General features: G+C 41.8%; 1 protein-coding gene across 12 annotated transcripts in view; it reads left to right on the top strand.

Moving 5' to 3' along the window:
• Positions 1–17,221, top strand: part of LOC137358726 (sodium channel protein type 8 subunit alpha-like) — a 238,476-nt gene that overhangs the window by 130,848 nt on the left and 90,407 nt on the right. For 9 of the 12 annotated variants that reach the window (XM_068024971.1, XM_068024984.1, XM_068024972.1 and 6 more), the window contains 2 exons: positions 10,747–11,028; positions 14,904–15,254. The exons of 2 other annotated variants lie outside the window; for them this stretch is intronic. In XM_068024971.1, coding sequence (XP_067881072.1) covers positions 10,747–11,028; positions 14,904–15,254 — 633 coding nt within the window. Of the gene's footprint in view, positions 1–430; positions 520–10,746; positions 11,029–14,903; positions 15,255–17,221 lie in introns of those variants that run through there. One more of the 12 variants, XM_068024980.1, reaches the window with a different exon arrangement.

Raw genomic sequence — 17,221 nt, 5'->3', positions numbered from 1 at the left:
GAGAAAGAGATGGGAGCTGACAAACAGGAGAGGAGGTCTGCTTCAGTCCAGGAGCATTCAGCTTTCTGCAGGCTCTCAGTTCAAACTGTACAATTCAGAAACCCCCAAGTTGTCGAGCAAGTTAGTCATGTGACTAACTGGCCTGACCATGTCTTGGCTCTGTGTATTGTATGTCAATGAATGGTCCTTTGTCCTTTCCAAGCACTGTCTGTTAATATGCGAATGTCTTTTTTCCGGCCAAGGTCTGGCAGTCCTTGTAACAGGCCTTCTCTTCTTCCCAGCAACAATTTGAAATTTAGTGTCTATGTGGTGAAATTAATAATGCCTCATCCTCGGCTGGTGGGGGCCTGCATGACAAGAGGCATACCTGAAAGTGTTTGACTTGTTTTACTTTACAGTGTCTACAGTGCCTGGAAGGTTCGCATATGGTTGGGATCCAAGATAATTCAACAGGCTAACTAGTAAAAAGGATTCAACATGAGATTACAACAGCCCCAATGAATATCAATGATTACAACTGTAGGTGCAAAGAATATTCATTTCCGTGTTGTAGACTATCGTTTCTGCAGTAACATCCTTCAGTTCACTTTTCATCTTCCCCGTTCTATGGGGAAGTCTAACAAGCTAATTGCTAGAGTTGTCTGTTCTTTGATGGATATCTGTTCTTGGTACTTGTTGAAGTTCCTTTTCATCTATGTAACACTGCTGAAAGATCTAGCTCAGATTTGTCCCTATTGTTTGTCACATTGAAGCCAATTTTTTCAATTTTTAAAAATTCATTCATGGGATGTGGCGTCACTGGCCAGGCCAGCATTTATTGCCCATCCCTAATTGCCATTGAGAAGGTGGTGGTGAGCTGCCTTCTTGAACCGCTGCAGTCCAAATGGGGTAGGTACACCACAGTGCTGTTAGGAAGGGAATTCCAGGTTTTTGACCCAGCGACAGTGAAGGAACGGCGATATAGTTCCAAGTCAGGATGGTGTGTGACTTGGAGGGGAACTTGCAGGTGGTGGTGTTCCCCGCATTTGCTGCCCCTTGTCCTTCTAGTTGGTAGAAGTCGCGGGTTTGGAAGGTGCTGTCTAAGGAGCCTTGGTGCATTGCTGCAGTGCATCTTGTAGATGGTACACACTACTGCCACTGTGCGTCGGTGGTGGAGGGAGTGAATGTTTGTAGATGGGGTGCCAATCAAGCAGGCTGCTTTGTCCAGGATAGTGTCGAGCTTCTTGAGTGTTGTTGGAGCTGCACCCATCCAGGCAAATGGAGAGTATTCCATCGCACTCCTGACTTGTGCCTTGTAGATAGATGGTGGACAGGCTTTGGGAAGTCAGGAAGTGAGTTACTTTCCACTGGATTCCTATCCTCTGACCTGCTCTTGTAGCCACGGTATTTATTTGGCGACTCCAGTTCAGTTTCTGGTCAATGGGAGCCCCTAGGATGTTGATAGTGGGGGATTCAGCGATGGTAATGTCATTGAATGTCAAGGGGAGATGGTTAGATTCTCTTTTGTTTGAGATGGTCATTGCCTGGCACTTGTATGGCACGAATGTTACTTGCCACTTATCAGCCCAAGCCTGGATATTGTCCAGGTCTTGCTGCATTTCTAGACGGACTGCTTCAGTATCTGAGGAGTAACGAATGGTGCTGAACATTGTGCAAACATCAGCGAACATCCCCACTTCTGACCTTATGATTGAAGGAAGGTCATTGATGAAGCAGCTGAAGATGGTTGGGCCTAGGACACTACCCTGAGGAACTCCTGCAGTGATGTCCTGGAGCTCAGATGATTAACCTCCAACAACCACAACCATCTTCCTTTGCGCTAGGTATGACCCCAACCAGCGGAGGGTTTTCCCCTGATTGCCATTGACCTCAGTTTTGCTAGGGCTCCTTGATGCCATACTCGGTCAAATGCTGCCTTGATGTCAAGGGCAGTCACTCTCACCTCACCTCTTGAGTTCAGCTCTTTTGTCCATGTTTGAACCAAGGCTGTAATGACATTAGGAGCTGAGTGCCCCTGGCGGAACCCAAACTGAGCGTCACTGAGCGGGTTATTGTTAAGTTAGTGCTGCTTGATGGCACTGTTGATGACACCTTTCATCACTTTACTGATGATTGAGAGTAGGCTGATGGGGCGGTAATCGTCCGGGTTGGACTTGTCTGCTTTTTGTGTACAGGATATACCTGGGCAATTTTCCACATTGCAGGGTAGATGCCAGTGTTGTAGCTGTACTGGAACAGCTTGGCTAGGGGCACGGCAAGTTCTGGAGCACAGGTCTTCAGTAGTATTGCCGGAATATTGTCAGGGCCCATAGCCTTTGCAGTATCCAGTGCCTTCACTCGTTTTTTGATATCACGTGGAGTGAATCGAATTCGCTGAAGTCTGGCATCTGTGATGCTGGGGACTTCAGGAGGAGGCCGAGATGGATCATCAACTCGGCACTTCTATCTGAAGATTGTTGCAAATGCTTCTGCCTTATCTTTCGCACTGATGTGCTGAGGGAAAACACATTCTCCATCTTTCAGTGTGCAAACTTAAAACTAAGTTCCATCTTGAAAATTTAGATCGAGTCTTCAAATTTATTTAGAATCCTTCTTTCAAACTCGATGAACAGTGGCAGCAGTGTGTACCATCTACAAGATGCACTGCAGCAATACACCAAGGCTCCTCAGACAGGACCTTCCAAATCTGCGACCTCTACCAATTAGAAGGACAAGGGCAGCAAATACATGGGAACACCACCACCTGCAAGTTCCCTTCCAAGTCACACACCATCCTGACTTGGAACTATATCACTGTTCCTTCACTGTCGCTGGGTCAAAATCCTGGAACTCCCTTCCTAACAGTACTGTGGGTGTACCTACCCCAAATGGACTGCAGCGGTTCAAGAAGGCAGTTCACCACCACCTTCTCAAGGGCAATTAGGGATGGGCAATAAATGTTGGCCTGGCCAGCGTCGCCCACATCCCATGAATGAATAAAAAAAAAGATGAAGATTGTTCCTTCTAATGGAGCAAGATTTTGGTGTCTTCAAATTCTTCATAAATGTTGAAGAATCAAAAATGGAGTCTCCAGAACTTCAAGCAGTTCATATTTCCTAATGGATAAAGGCATAAAGCTTCCTGAGTTTGAAATGTGAAGAATCATACATAACTGTCTTCCTGTTATTACTTGTGACAATTCTTCCTGTTACTACTTCCGTAAGAGAAAACTGCCAAAGAAGTTGAGTGAAAAAATAAGCTGGATTCATTACACAAACCTCTGCTTTGAAGTCAAGTCATTTCAGCATGTACATTTCCTTGTGAATTAAATGGTGGTAACAAGTTACTGTAAGATAGTTGGATTTCAGTATCCTGATATATGCCAAGGAACCAGATGAATCCTTTAATACCCTTCTTTAACTCCTCACTAGGGAACCATCTCTCGGGTTTTACCTCCCACTGCAGGGAATAATGCCTGTCTTGGCTCACCAAACTGTCTTATATTTAAGCCATGAATTTAATTTACTAACCCTCGACTAGGTTATCCTGAAGCTCTTGAGAGACTGGATTAATGCTTTCTTGCAAAATCATCAAGGAAGAAACCAAATCTCAAGTCATGCACTAAATGCTATTTATCAATTACAAATCACAACTTAAAAGTTAAAATTCAGTCCACGAACGTTTAATAGACATGCATCATTGCAATCAGAGTTACCTAGCCGTTGAGTAGCAAATTATTAATGGACAGAGTTACTTAACAAAGCAAACAGCAAAGGTTACCCAGGCAAATCAGTGTATTACTGTAAATCGGCACTAACAGATGCTGAGTATTAACTATAGTGGTGACTGGAGTGACATTATAAATTGGCAAAATTAATTTCAATAATCCTTTAAATAGCTGACTGGTTATCAGCCTTGAATAGCAGTCTATCAAATAGCACAAGTCTGTGTGTGTGATTAATAATGTTCAGAGCTTACATGACCTCATCTTCATGAGCATTACAGTTGAGTAAATCCCCTTTCTTCCCTGGGACTCAGGTGTTAGCTTCTGGAGTGTTGAGTTGATGAACCCCTTTATAGCACTGTTATCTGTTTCACTTCGATCTTTGATTTCAATTGAACTCACCTGACGAACGAATGATTATATCTGAATTGGCTTAACTAACACGTTTCTCAATCTCAGACTATTTGCAGTTAAGTCACAATCTTTTCTCTGCCTGAGTGGCTGGTGTAGCTGCAATTTAGCTTCAAACCTCTGACATTCTGTTCTTAAAGGTACCTTCTTTACACCTGTAAAGTAAAAGATCCTGCAGAAGAAGAATGGAGGACATAGATGGTTTCTGGTTAACACAAAGACAAGGAAAGAGTTCGACTTTTAGCAAAGACAAAGAACTACACGTCAAAAGGGCTCATCCCTTTTTATGTATCATTCCCAACAAGTCAGTACTGAAGCATGGATTTCTGGACAGGTCAACCCCACCTGCTTTAAAGCCTTACTTTTAACAAAGGGGCCTGCACAAATATAAGGTGTTTGTGACCTGTTTACAGTTCACTAAGTGCTTCTTCCCTGAGCCCAAGCCAGGGATAATGTCTTAATTGCTTAAAAACCTATATTTAAAGTTTACTTCTCAGCACTCAGTTCAATAGCTGAACTCCATATTGTGTGGGCATTGCCTGGCAGTTTACATGGTATTTCCTTTACCAATTTCAAAGGCAATGCTTTGGTCCTGTTCCTACATTACCATAAATCCAGATACTTCAAGGAAGATACCATTGAGATCCTACACTAGAAGGACAAATTAATAGTCGATCTGGGAGCAATCTGTATAACTTGTGTAGCCATTTACTTTTATGGAGGTTCATTGAGTTGAAATTAATAATACCACAAAGTTGAATAGAAAGAAAGACTTGCATTTATGTAGCACCTTTCACAACCACCAGGCGCTTCACAGCCAATGAAGTACTTTTGGAGTGTATCCATTGTTGTAATGTTACTTAAGTTGAACCTGAGCAAGTTCCTGTAGTTTCAAAATATCTGCCAGTGGTAATAGCATACATATGCCTAGATCACAATCACTGAATGACAAGAGGCCATTCAGGCCATGTGCAATCCATTCCATTGTGGATTTTACCAAGCTTATTGCAACTCTTGAGGAAAGCTTCTGCATAATTTCTACCCACATCCCAAAGGTAAATCAAGCAAAATCCTAGTTAACTGTATATTCTACGTCCCTCATCCATGATGATTGCCTTCACTGGCGTGACTTTCCCAAAGTCTTGCTAATTGAGAACCCATCAAATTCCATACCCCACAGAAGGATCTCTGTCCTTATAGCCCTCAATCCCATTCCAAGCTAGGCATTCATACAGTCCTTTTCAAAGCTGTTCAGCAAAATAACATTGACTGCTTTGGTTGGGATTCTATTCCATTTGTCCACCACACCATGAGAGAGAATATTTTGCTAATTTTGAGTTTTACTGGAAGTTTGTAAGTTCGATACTTGTGTCCTCTAATTCTGCACTCAAAGGTGACAGTTTTCATCTCGTGGTTCTCAACATTTTAAAGATCTTGGATCATATTGCCTCTTAATCTTCTCTTCAGTGAATGCATATTCAGTTTTGTGAGCCTCGCTCCATGATGTAGGGCCCTAAATCCTAAAATTATTGTTGTCTTCTCTGAACAATCTCCAGAATGGCATTGTCCTTTTTAAGGTAAAATGCCCAACGTTGCACACAAGGATTTCCTGTTTCCTCTTCCAGTATGTATAGCCTTGCATTTGTCGAATCTTATTGAGTATTAATTCAAAAGAAAAATCCATTAGTTTGTACAAAGGTAAATACATATCCCTCACCATAGCTAGGGTCTGTTACTTAGACCAGTTTTTTGGGCTGTTGTGATAATTTATTTTGTAAAGGGTGTTCTCCTAATTGAATCATCTGTGGGAATTAAATGTAGATGGTGATATCCATTCCATACTAGAATTACTCTCTCTATTGGATGTCATGCAGGCCCCCACCCGCCAAGAATGAGGCATATTAATTTTGTCAAATGAACATTGATTTTAAACTTGCTGGGAAGAAGAGAAGACCTGTTACAAGGGCTGCCAGACACTTAGCTGAAAAACATTTGCATACTAACAGACAGTGCTTGTGGAGACAAAAGGACCATTCCCTGACATGTTCAACCCACAATGGATTTTTATCACCAGACATTGAAGGTATAAGGAAAAGCATTCCAGAGACTGCTAAGGTGATACAATCCACAAAAGCCAGGACTGATTAAACCAGCTGTCCACATGACTAACTAGCTGGTCCAGGGTTTTCTGAACTAGCCACAGAGTTTTTGAACTCAGAAAGACTGTTTGCTCCTGGAGTGAGAAGACCTCTCCTGTCTGCTCCCATCTCTTTCTCACAAGCCTTTGGACCCACTGAGAGCACATGAACTTCAAGAGAGAAAGTTTCCTACATCCAGCAAGGTTTACGAGGAATACTGAGCCCCAACGAAATGTAAGACCTATCTACAATCAAGGACTCTACAGCGAGCTCGAAGAACAGTAACCAAAACCATCTTCAGATATTGCCTCAAACTTTTACACTTTATTTCTTCTGCTCTTTTCTGTCTCTATCCGCATGTGTGTATCGCTTATGCATGCTGTCATGGGCGTGTCGTGTATCCGTAGGTGTTAACCGAATTAGAGTTTAAGTTCAATAAAGTTCAACCTTTTTTTCTTTAAACCTAAGAAAACCTGTTTGGCTAGTTTCTTTGCCTTAGAATTGGAAGTTAGTGAACAAGGATTCACTAAGGGGGAGCTAAAAGAAACAGTCTGTTAAAAATTAAACCCTGTTATGGTAAGGCCAGGTGAAGGCTGATAGGGAACTCTAGACCCCTTTCTCATCTGGACATAACATAAATTTGGGGGCTAGCATCCAAGATTTTACCCACAGAAAAATGAGAGAAATTGGAATTGGGAAGCCAAATTGTTCCCAATCAAAAAAGAGCATGATTCCAATACAGGTTTTCTTGTGGTTGTTTATGCTTGAATACTAACATGTCTGCAACTGAAGCTAGTGGCTCCCCAAGCCAGGGTGAAGTAACTTGGGATAAGCTAAAAGCACTGTCTATGGAGGAGTTGAGGAAAATGGCTGAGCAGTGTGGGATCACTGTAGGTGGCAAGGCTAGGAAGTCTGGACGCCTAAGACCATTTTTCCCTTGAATCTGAAGACACAGAAGCTGGGTTAGAAGTAGACTCTGACAGGGTACAGCTAGCAAATATAAAATTGGAACAGAGGAAACTTGAATTACAGGAGAGAGGGAAAGAAAGAGCCTTCCAGAAAGAACGTGAAGACAGAGGCAGGAGAGAGAGAAAGAACCTTCCAGAAAGAATGCGAATAAAGAGAGCTGAGACTACTTGACTTAACTAGGAGGCAACAGAGTAACCCTAGTGAAAGCATGGCCCATATAGAGTCATAAAGCACAGAAACATGCCCTTTGGCCCATTGTGTCCGTGCCGACCATCAAGCACCTATCTATTCTAATCCCATTTTCCAGCACTTGGCCCATAGCCTTGTATGCCGTGGTGTTTCAAGTGCTCATCTGAATACTTAAATGTTGTGAGGGTTCCTGCCTCTACCACCTCTTCAGACAATGTGTTCCATATTCCAACCACCCTCTGGGTGAAAAAGTTTTTCCTCAAATCCCCTCTAAACCTCCTGCCCCTTACCTTAAATCTATGCCCCCTGGTTATTGACACCTCCGCTAAGGGAAAAAGTTTCTTCCTATCTACCCTATCTATGCTCCTCAATTTTGTATACCTCAATCAGGCCCCCCCGAGCCTTCTCTGCTCTAAGGAAAACAACCCTAGCCTATCCAGTCTCTCTTCATAGCTGAAATGCTCCAGCCCAGGCAACATCCTGGTGAATCTCCTCTGCATCCTCTCCAGTGCAATCACATCCTTCCTATAGTATGGTGCCCAGAACTGTACACAGTACTCCAGCTGTGGCCTAACTAGCATTTTATATAGCTCCATCATAACCTCCCTGCTCCTATATTCTTATTCTTATTCGCCTCGGCTAAAAAAGGCAAGTATCCCATATGCCTTCCTAACCACCTTATCTACCTGTGCTGCTGCCTTCAGTGATCTATGGACAAGTACACCAAGGTCCCTCTGACCCTCTGTACTTCCTAGGGTCCTACCATCCATTGTATATTCCCTTGCCTTGTTAGTCCTCCCAAAATGCATCACCTTACACTTCTCAGGATTAAACTCCATTTGCCACTGCTCTGCCCATCTTACCAGCCCATCTGTATCGTCCTGTAGTCTAAGGCTTTTCTCCTCACTATTTACAACACCACCAATTTTCGTGTCATCTGCGAACTTACTGATCATGCCTCCTATATTCACATCTAAATCATTAATGTACACTACAAACAGCAAGGGTCCCAGCAGCGATCCCTGTGGTACACAGGCTTCCAATTGCAAAAACAACCCTCGACCATCACCCTCTTCCTCCTGCCACTAAGCCAGTTTTGGATCCAGTTTGCCAAATTGCCCTGGATCCCATGGGTTCTTATCTTCTTAACCAATCTCCCATGAGGGACTTTATCAAAAGCTTTACTGAAGTCCATGTAGACTACATAAACTGCTTTACCCTCATCTACACACCTAGTCACCTCCTTGAAAAATTCAATCAAATTTATTAGACACGATCTCCGCCGACAAAGCCATGTTGACTAATCTTCAGATATTGCCTTACACTTTTCCACTTTATTTCTTCTGTTATTTTCTGTCTCTATCTGCATGTGTGTATCGCGAATGCAAGCTAGCATGGCGTGTTGCATATCCGTAGGCGTTAACCAAATTAGAGTTTAAGTTTAATAAAGTTCAACCTTTTTTGCTTTAAACCTAAGAAAACCTGTTTGGCTAGTTTCTTTGCCTTAGAATTGGAAGTTAGTGAACAAGGATTCACTAAGGGGGAGCTAAAAAAATTAGTTGTGTTAAAAATTAAACCCTGTTACGGTAAGACCAGGTGAAGGCTGATAGGGAACCCTAGACCCCTTTCTCACCTGGTCATAACATGGAACTAAATAAGAATTCTTAATGTTTATGTCACTTTCCGTTGCCAAGCTATTAGAAGATTCTTCTGGACAGTGTAGTGGATATGACAATGCACAATAGCTAAAATCTTTCCACGATCTCGGAAAGGGGAGAGAAGTCTAAAAAAAATTTAACTAGCTTCAAACTATCAAAACAAAATTCAGCTTATCATTGCCATTCTCGGTGTAAAGGGAAAGCTGAGTGACAGTGAAAATGTTTAAAAACTGCGCGTTGCATGTAATGTTTACAATGCCTGAGGTCTTCAAAAGAACAAGAGAAAACAAGGATTAAGGAAAAACTACTTGATTCAACAATTCTATTCTTTCTACAGACTGTATACATACTGCCCTACATGGGCTAGATCCAAATTAATTTCCTGTGGGAAGGTTCTGCAAGGTTTTTCACTGCCTCCAACTTCCTACCAAACCGATCGTGCAATACTCCAAAACATTTAATTATCCTTGCAGCCTGCACTATTCTATTTTGGCTATTAACTTTCCATGACCTGATATTTCCATGGTTCTCACAGCTCAGGAAGCATTGGGCTTAGAATTATGATATACAAATAATAGTTTGTAAGCATTTAATGCATTTGAATGAAATTCCTTTGTCTGCTGTTTTACTGGAGGCACATTAACCAGTTAAAAATAAAAAAGTTAATGCTTCTGTTAAAATCGCAGACAAATTAATTTCCTGCAAACTCCCTAAGCATTCACACACATTCGCACAGCATAATTTTAAGGTCCAGCATTAACACGCTCTTTGCCTTTGTCCCAGGACAGGTTTGTTATTTAATCTCTCCTGCCCTCTGCCCTATCACGCACCTTCCCTTTTGTTCTCTTCCCTACCAAACCAACCCCCTTACTTGCTTAAAACCTAATTCTTTTGTAACTTTTGCCAGTTCTGATGAAAGGTCACTTACCTGAAACATTATTAACTCTGCTTCTCTCTCTACAGATGCTGCCTGACGTGCTGAGTACTTCCGGCATTTTCTGTTTTTATTTCAGATTTCCAGCATCTGCAGTATTTTGCTTTTATAATTTTCAGCTCATTGTGTTTCACACAGTGCATCACACCTCTTGTAACCTTAATTTACATTTGAATCAGATAATTGTCCATTTTTAAAACATTAATCAAAACTACTGTGGTGGGGGATGGGGCAAGAAATTCTCATGTTCTTGAGCTTCACTTGAAATTTGTTAATTTTGTACCCATATCCTTGGGTTCTGTACTCACAGTCCAAGTCAAGTATCCTACTTGCATTTGAATCATCCATTCCTCCATTTTTCATGTTAAATCAGCATTTATGAGCACAAAATAATTTAATTCAATAAATTAACTCCGTACAAATATATGCTGTCTGCACTAACCTCGGCTCAGCCTAATGCATTGCAATATATGGTGCACATTTCTCGTGAGCTCGTGACAGTCATATAATGCAATGTGGATTTGTAGCCATTAGAACTAGATTCAGACTGCCCCAAATTCATTTCCTTTCAAAAGCTGTCATGGGCAAAAAAGGTTTCAAACAGACATAGCTGAAAGGAAAGGACATTGTTTCATCCAAACCTCTTCAAGATCACTTTTATTCCTTTGTGTCAGACAATCTGTGTAAACTTTTCAGTGAAACACCAATTGAAAGGTGACTCTGTTTGTTTATCTGTGTGAATAGCTGGCTGCTGCAGCAGCCACCTCTGCGGGGACAGTTTCTGAAGATGCACTTGACGAAGATGAAGAAGGGAGAATGTCACAAAGCTCATCAGAGTTGTCAAAACTCAGTTCAAAAAGTGCAAAGGAAAGAAGAAACAGGCGGAGGAAGCGAAAGCAAACGAGGGGGCACTCAGAAGGGGAGGAGAAAGGCGACCACGAAAAGATTTTAAAATCAGAATCTGACAATGGGATCAGTAAAAGAGGCAGGCATTTACCACACGGAATGAAATATCCCATGAACCAGGTACAGTGCTTTCTCGATTTGTTCTGGTTATTATGCTATGTAATGCAAATGGAGACCAATAAAATACTGAGAGAAAAACAGTCACAATTGAGTAACTGGGCCAGCTGACTAATGGCTATTCTATGGCGATAGATCATTGGGCACATATTGCTCAGTCATAATAAAATTGGTGACATCACTGCTGCCAAAAAAAGTTAAATAAAATATGGAATGATAAATTTAGCAATGAGATTGGTGAACTAATTATAATACATTTTGTATTGTCCCCTCTGAATGCAATATCAGAATTCCTCAGCAGCAGAAGTTGCCGCATTTTTTTTTTTCATTTCATGGGATATGGGCATCACTGCAAAGTCAGCATTTATTGTCCATCCCTAATTGCCCTTGAGAAGGTGGTGGTGAGCTGCCTTCTTGAACTGCTGCAGTCCATGTGGGTTAGGTACACCCACAGTGCTGTTAGGGAGGGAGTTCCAGGATTTTGACCCAGCGACAGTGAAGGAACGGCGATATAGTTCCAAGTCAGGATGGTGTGCGGCTTAGAGGGAAACTTGCAGGTAGTGGTGTTCCCATGTATCTGCTGCCCTTGTCCTTCTAGTTGGTAGAGGTCACGGGTTTGGAAGGTGCTCTCGAAGGAGCCTTGGTGAGTTGCTGCATTCATCTTGTAGATGGTACACACTGCTGCCACTGTGCATCAGTGGTGAAGGGAGTGAATGTTGAAGGTTGTGGATGGGGTGCCAATCAAGCAGGCTGCTTTGTACTGGATGGTGTTGAGCTTCTTGAGTGTTGTTGGAGCTGCACCCATCCAGGTAAGTGGAGAGTATTCCATCACACTCCTGACTTGTGCCTTGTAGACGGTGAACAGGCATTGGGGAGACAGGAGGTGAGTTACTCGCCACAGAATTCCCAGCCTCTGACCTGCTTTTGTAGCCACAGTACTTACATAGCTGTTCCAGTTCAGTTTCTGGTCAATGGTAACCCCCAGGATGTCGATAGTGGGGCATGTTTAAACTCCAGAGTACTACAGACCCCAATTGTCATCGTACTTCAGAAATTCCCCAAACATATGCTTTCCAATCTAAGTTTTTCCTTACAATACCATTGGTAGGTAACCTTATACCAAGGTTTCTACCAATGTTGCAGGGCTCCAGGTGGAATGTAAACATGTCTTGAGGTGACTAGCCATAGACTTTTCCTGTGGAATAATGCCAGGCTTTCGCTTGGAAGGTCTCATAGTGGTCTGCTTGAGATTGGGAATTTGCTGAATAGGGAATTGCAGCCTTGAAATGGTAACCTGGCATTTCTTGGGGTGCAATGTGGTGTTAACAGAAGCTGCACTTCTGTTCTCTGTTGTAACAGGTAAGTATCAGCATAGAAAGTGTACATAATAGAAATGCTGATGGCAGCCATCTGAGCTGTCATGGCAACTGTCAGTAGAGGCTCCATCACAGTGGCTGCCACTGCAGTGTTAACGGAACAGACCACTCACTTCCTGTTGGATAGAATGGTCTCCATGCTCTGCGTGAAGCCTTGAGACAAGTCGAAGCTGGATTCTTCAGTGCTCTGCGACATTCGGGGCAAGTTTGCTTGCAGACTGTCCAATGCATCAAGCATTTCCTGGTGTCAGCCTACTTCAGTGGTCTCGGCCCTCAAAGTTAGCACCTGAGTCCTCTATAGCAGAACTATTTCGCCCTCTGGCAAGCTAGAACCTGTGCCGTCATTGGAAGTCTTTGCATTTCAAAGGAACTAATTTTACCACTGTACTACCTCCACTCTTTCACTGGTTTATTGTTCTGTATTGCAAGAATACATTGGTCTATGAAAAGTAACTCTGCACACTGGAGTCAAGTTTCAACATCAAAATCACCAGATTGAAGTGCGAGGTGATGAAGCACATTGGTGCTGCAGTGCGTTTTCACACAGTGTGACGACACAGGTTAGTGTCAACAAGTCACTGTACTGTGACTTCCCAATCTCAGCTTAACTATTGGAGGAAGCAGCAGGCTGAAGCTATGCAATTTCTCACAGTGAGTCATTCATACATAAGTAGGAACATCTGGTATTAGCTGAAACTTGGGGATAGGCTGCTTGATCACCTTCTCAATTAGGAAAATATTACATTGTATGGCAAAGCCTAAAGAGAAGGAAATAAGCATCTCTGTTTATTTCAATGTATGAATTAGACAATATTCATTTATTCTGTTTGTTGCTCCATTTCCAGTTCCTTATTCAAAATCTGGAGAAATTATTTTGCCGGCATGTTAATGGAAATGTGTTTGTTTTTAAAAAATGAAAAGCCATTTCAGGACTCAAAAGAATTAAATTTTAGTAGACATTGTGGCCTTGAAATTATAGAATCATAGAATAGTACTGCACAGAAGAAGACCATTTAGCCCATCAAACACGCAAATATAATCATACAAATTCTGAATGCAGTTGTATTAAATCCAATTATTTTAACAGAGGAGTTAATCTGTTTGCTTTAAATATGCTGGGTACCTCTGTTGAAATAGTGGAGAAAGCAATTCCTTGCAAACGCATAAAGTGTTCCTATGATTACATTGCCCAGCTTAATTTCCAGGCTTCTAGTCTATAGATAATTGCTTTGCTAAACGTTATTACCATTAGTTCTTTTATCTGTGAATAACACCGTACAGGTTGGTATTTTCATATAAGCTTGTAATAATTAGATGTTCAGAGAAACTCGCTAAATGATATCACAGACCCTTTTTAACACCATCCTGTGAATGTTGTCCTCAACCATCAAGGGATGCCATCAGCCCACAAGAGACTGAAAAAGTGACAGCTCACAAACTAAAAATAAACTGCCTCCACTTCGGTCTGCCGTTTTACTGCTATTAGAGAGATGGAGAGAATGCAGGAGTGTCAATATGTCATGTAGGTAGCTCCCCTGATGGCTCAGTTGGTCATTTCATTGCTCATTGTAGAACTGAGCCATGGCCATCAGCAAGGTCAAGGTTCTATTCCTGTCTTATGCTGAGTTAGCTGATCTTAGATGGGATAGCAGTAGAGGTTCAACACCCATGGACCAGAGGGCAAAAGAAAAATCAGTCCTAGTTTACAGGGAGGTGGTGGCGTAGTGGTAATGTCACTGGACTAGTAACCCAGAGACCCAGGGTATTGCTCTGGGGACATGAGTTCAAATCCCACCATGGCAGATGGTGAAATTTGAATTCAATTAATAAATCTGGAATTAAAAGCTAGTCTCATGATGACTATGAAACCATGTTGATTGTGGTAAAAACCCATCTGATTCACTACTGTCCTTTGGGGAAGGAAATCTGCCATCCTTACCTGGTCTGGCCTACATGTGACTCCAGACCCACAGCAATGAGGTTAGCTCTTAACTGCCGTCTGAAATGGCCTAGCAAGCCATTCAGTTTAAGGGCAATTAATGATGGGCAATAAATGCTGGCCTAGCCAGCAACGCCCACATCCCACAAACAAATGAAAAAAAAAAGTTCTTGCTCCTTGTTATAATTTAGTGATTCTTGCTGGCAGGTGAATTTACATGGGCATCAGTGAGAATAGGATCAGGACCAACTGTGATGGTCAAATTGCTTTGCTGGCACTCATTGTCCAGACGGATACATAAATAAGTATTATGTGGAATTAATTACAATGCTTTTGACAGAAGAGTGAGACAGTAAACTTAAAGGGGCCCTTGGTGTTGTGAATCCCTCTAAACTTTTTTTGGCGCTATCAGTTTGTAACCAAGAAAAAGTCTTTTATTCCTAAGCACTCAGATCCTTCATCTGGATGAGCATAAACTTCATCTTAAAAAAATGTCACTATTATTTTTGAGTTAAAATTATTGTTGTCTTAGTCATTGAAATGTTTAATTGTTCTTTTTGCAGTCTCAACTAAGTATTTTGGGGTCACCAAACCTAACTAGATTCGACAGCAAAAGCAGTATTTTCAGTATTAGAGATCGGAAAGAACCCGGTTCGGAAACTGAATTTGCCGATGACGAACACAGCACAGTGGAAGAAACAGATGGAAATCGGAAGAATTCTTTGTTTGTTCCAAACAGGGAGCCCAACAGGAGGAATAGCTACAGTGGCTACAGTCAACCCAGCAAGTCATCAAAAATGTTTCCAGTTCTTCCAGTCAATGTGAAAAGGAACAGCACAGTGGACTGCAATGGTGTGGTCTCACTTATCGGTGGCCCAGGAGCTACCCTACCTGGTGGACGACTACTGCCTGAGGTGATAATAGATAAGGCAGCTACTGATGACAGTGTAAGGAAGTCAATAAGTAGATCAGTTTAGGCATGGCGGTCTAACCTCTCTGCATTTATGTATGCCGCCCTTCCCGACAGAGGATGCCATTTAGGAATGGAAGTTGGTTTGTGCACATGCACTTCTCCCAAGTCGAAATTTTTACCTACTAGTGAACATGCTGAATTGGGAACCTGTAAAAACATCCCTTCCTGAAAATGACCTAGGATGAATAATCTCAATACAGAAACCTGAACCCTTTTCCACCCAAAGGAAATTCCTTCACCAATCTCTAGCCCACTATTTAATTTATTTTTTGAAACACTCAGCAACATTACAGGCCTATGAAGAAGCATTTCAGAAATGGCATGGACTGTCTGAGTGGACTGACCCTCCCTCCCTCTCCTTTAGTGGTTTCTACAGATCTGCTACGTTTTTAAAGCTAGACACAGGCCAAGCTTTTTTGTGGTGTGGCCTTCCACATGAAGAACAAGTTGGGAATGAAAGCAAAACAAAAAATCTCTTCACATATAATGAGAAACGAATGACATATTTACGTACTAATGTAAGGAAATCACCAAAGGATAAATTCAATGATTTTTACACTCCCAGTGAAGAGCTGTGCTCAAATGAAACTGCTAAGAGAATCGATGCTCCAGTGTTGTAGCCCAGCTCTGACCACAATCCCGCAGAGCATGGCTCCTCACTGGAAGCACAGGCTTCCTGAATTTACTAATATCACACTGCAATTTCACTCCAACTGAGATCAATCATAGTGCCCCATAATTGCTCAGTTGACCTTTCTTCCTTTGATACTCTAATCCAGGAATTAAGAAAGCAATGTATTTCAAATTGTTTGGGTGGAAAAAGGACATTTGTTCAGAATCACTACTGATTACATTCTAAGGCATTTTCTGAGATCCTGCAACCAGCATTTAACTCCCCACTTCTCTGTCTATTCCTATCCCCCTCACCCAGTGAGCACATGCACCTTCAGGTCTATATCTGTAGAACTAGCATGCTAACACAGCCTTACTGAAGCTTAAAGTCTAATGCATGGAGCATGGGAAATCATTTATACATAAGACTAGCAATTGTGCGTTAATAAAATGATTTAAACAGACAGTATCCTTTTCATTTGTGCTTTGCAAGCAGTGTTTCATTAAGGACACACCTGATCTGTTTCAAAAGGCCAATTTTTAGCATTGTGGTTGTTACTAATCTTGCATTGCACATTGCAGATAGTTCTATACCTCATTTGTATTGGAGAGCTGCTTTCAGTGCAATGTTGCACACGTGCAGTTGTCCTCAAATTGCGTTCGTGATTTTGCAATTCAGGGCACAGACCTTCCCCGTTGTGGCAGATGGGGATGGGAAAAGTGGCTGGGGCTGTGAAAATGATGGCACTGACAGCAGGCGGCACAATTCACCTTTGCCACAGCAGTTTAAAGCTTAGAGGCGGGGGATGAAATTATTTGTGAGGTGATGTTCCTTGGCTCCAGGGACACTTGTGATGTTTCATTTATGTTACAGTGCTGTTTCCAAAAGCAGGGCTGTCCTATAAATGGAGTGCAATGTCTATTTTTATATATTTAGCTAAAATTTGGTTGGACTGACACAGATCATTTAATGTGCCCCCAAATAACTACTTTGTAAAGTTGCTTAAAAATATTTTCCTTTTTTTAAAAAAGGTGTGCCAACTAAACAGTAACTTTGAGTCATTAGGGTGATTTGTGCAATGTCATTAGGATCTTTGATATTGATAACAACCCATGAAAATACATATGAGTTTTTTTAAAGAAGTACTGAGAAACTGCTGCAGTAGTACATCCATCAAGAAGCAGTTAATTACCAAGTACCTCTTTTAAAAAAAAATGAAAGTTACAAAGTTCAAAAGGGTCACTGTCTTCACAAAACAATGTTTGGCAAACCTTTCTTTTGTTGTGGTGGAAGTC

This window comes from Heterodontus francisci, chromosome X, assembly GCF_036365525.1.
Source record: "Heterodontus francisci isolate sHetFra1 chromosome X, sHetFra1.hap1, whole genome shotgun sequence".
In the NCBI taxonomy this organism is placed as follows: domain Eukaryota; kingdom Metazoa; phylum Chordata; class Chondrichthyes; order Heterodontiformes; family Heterodontidae; genus Heterodontus; species Heterodontus francisci.
Note: the sequence above shows the minus strand (reverse complement) of the source record. Positions and strands in the feature narration are given on the sequence as shown.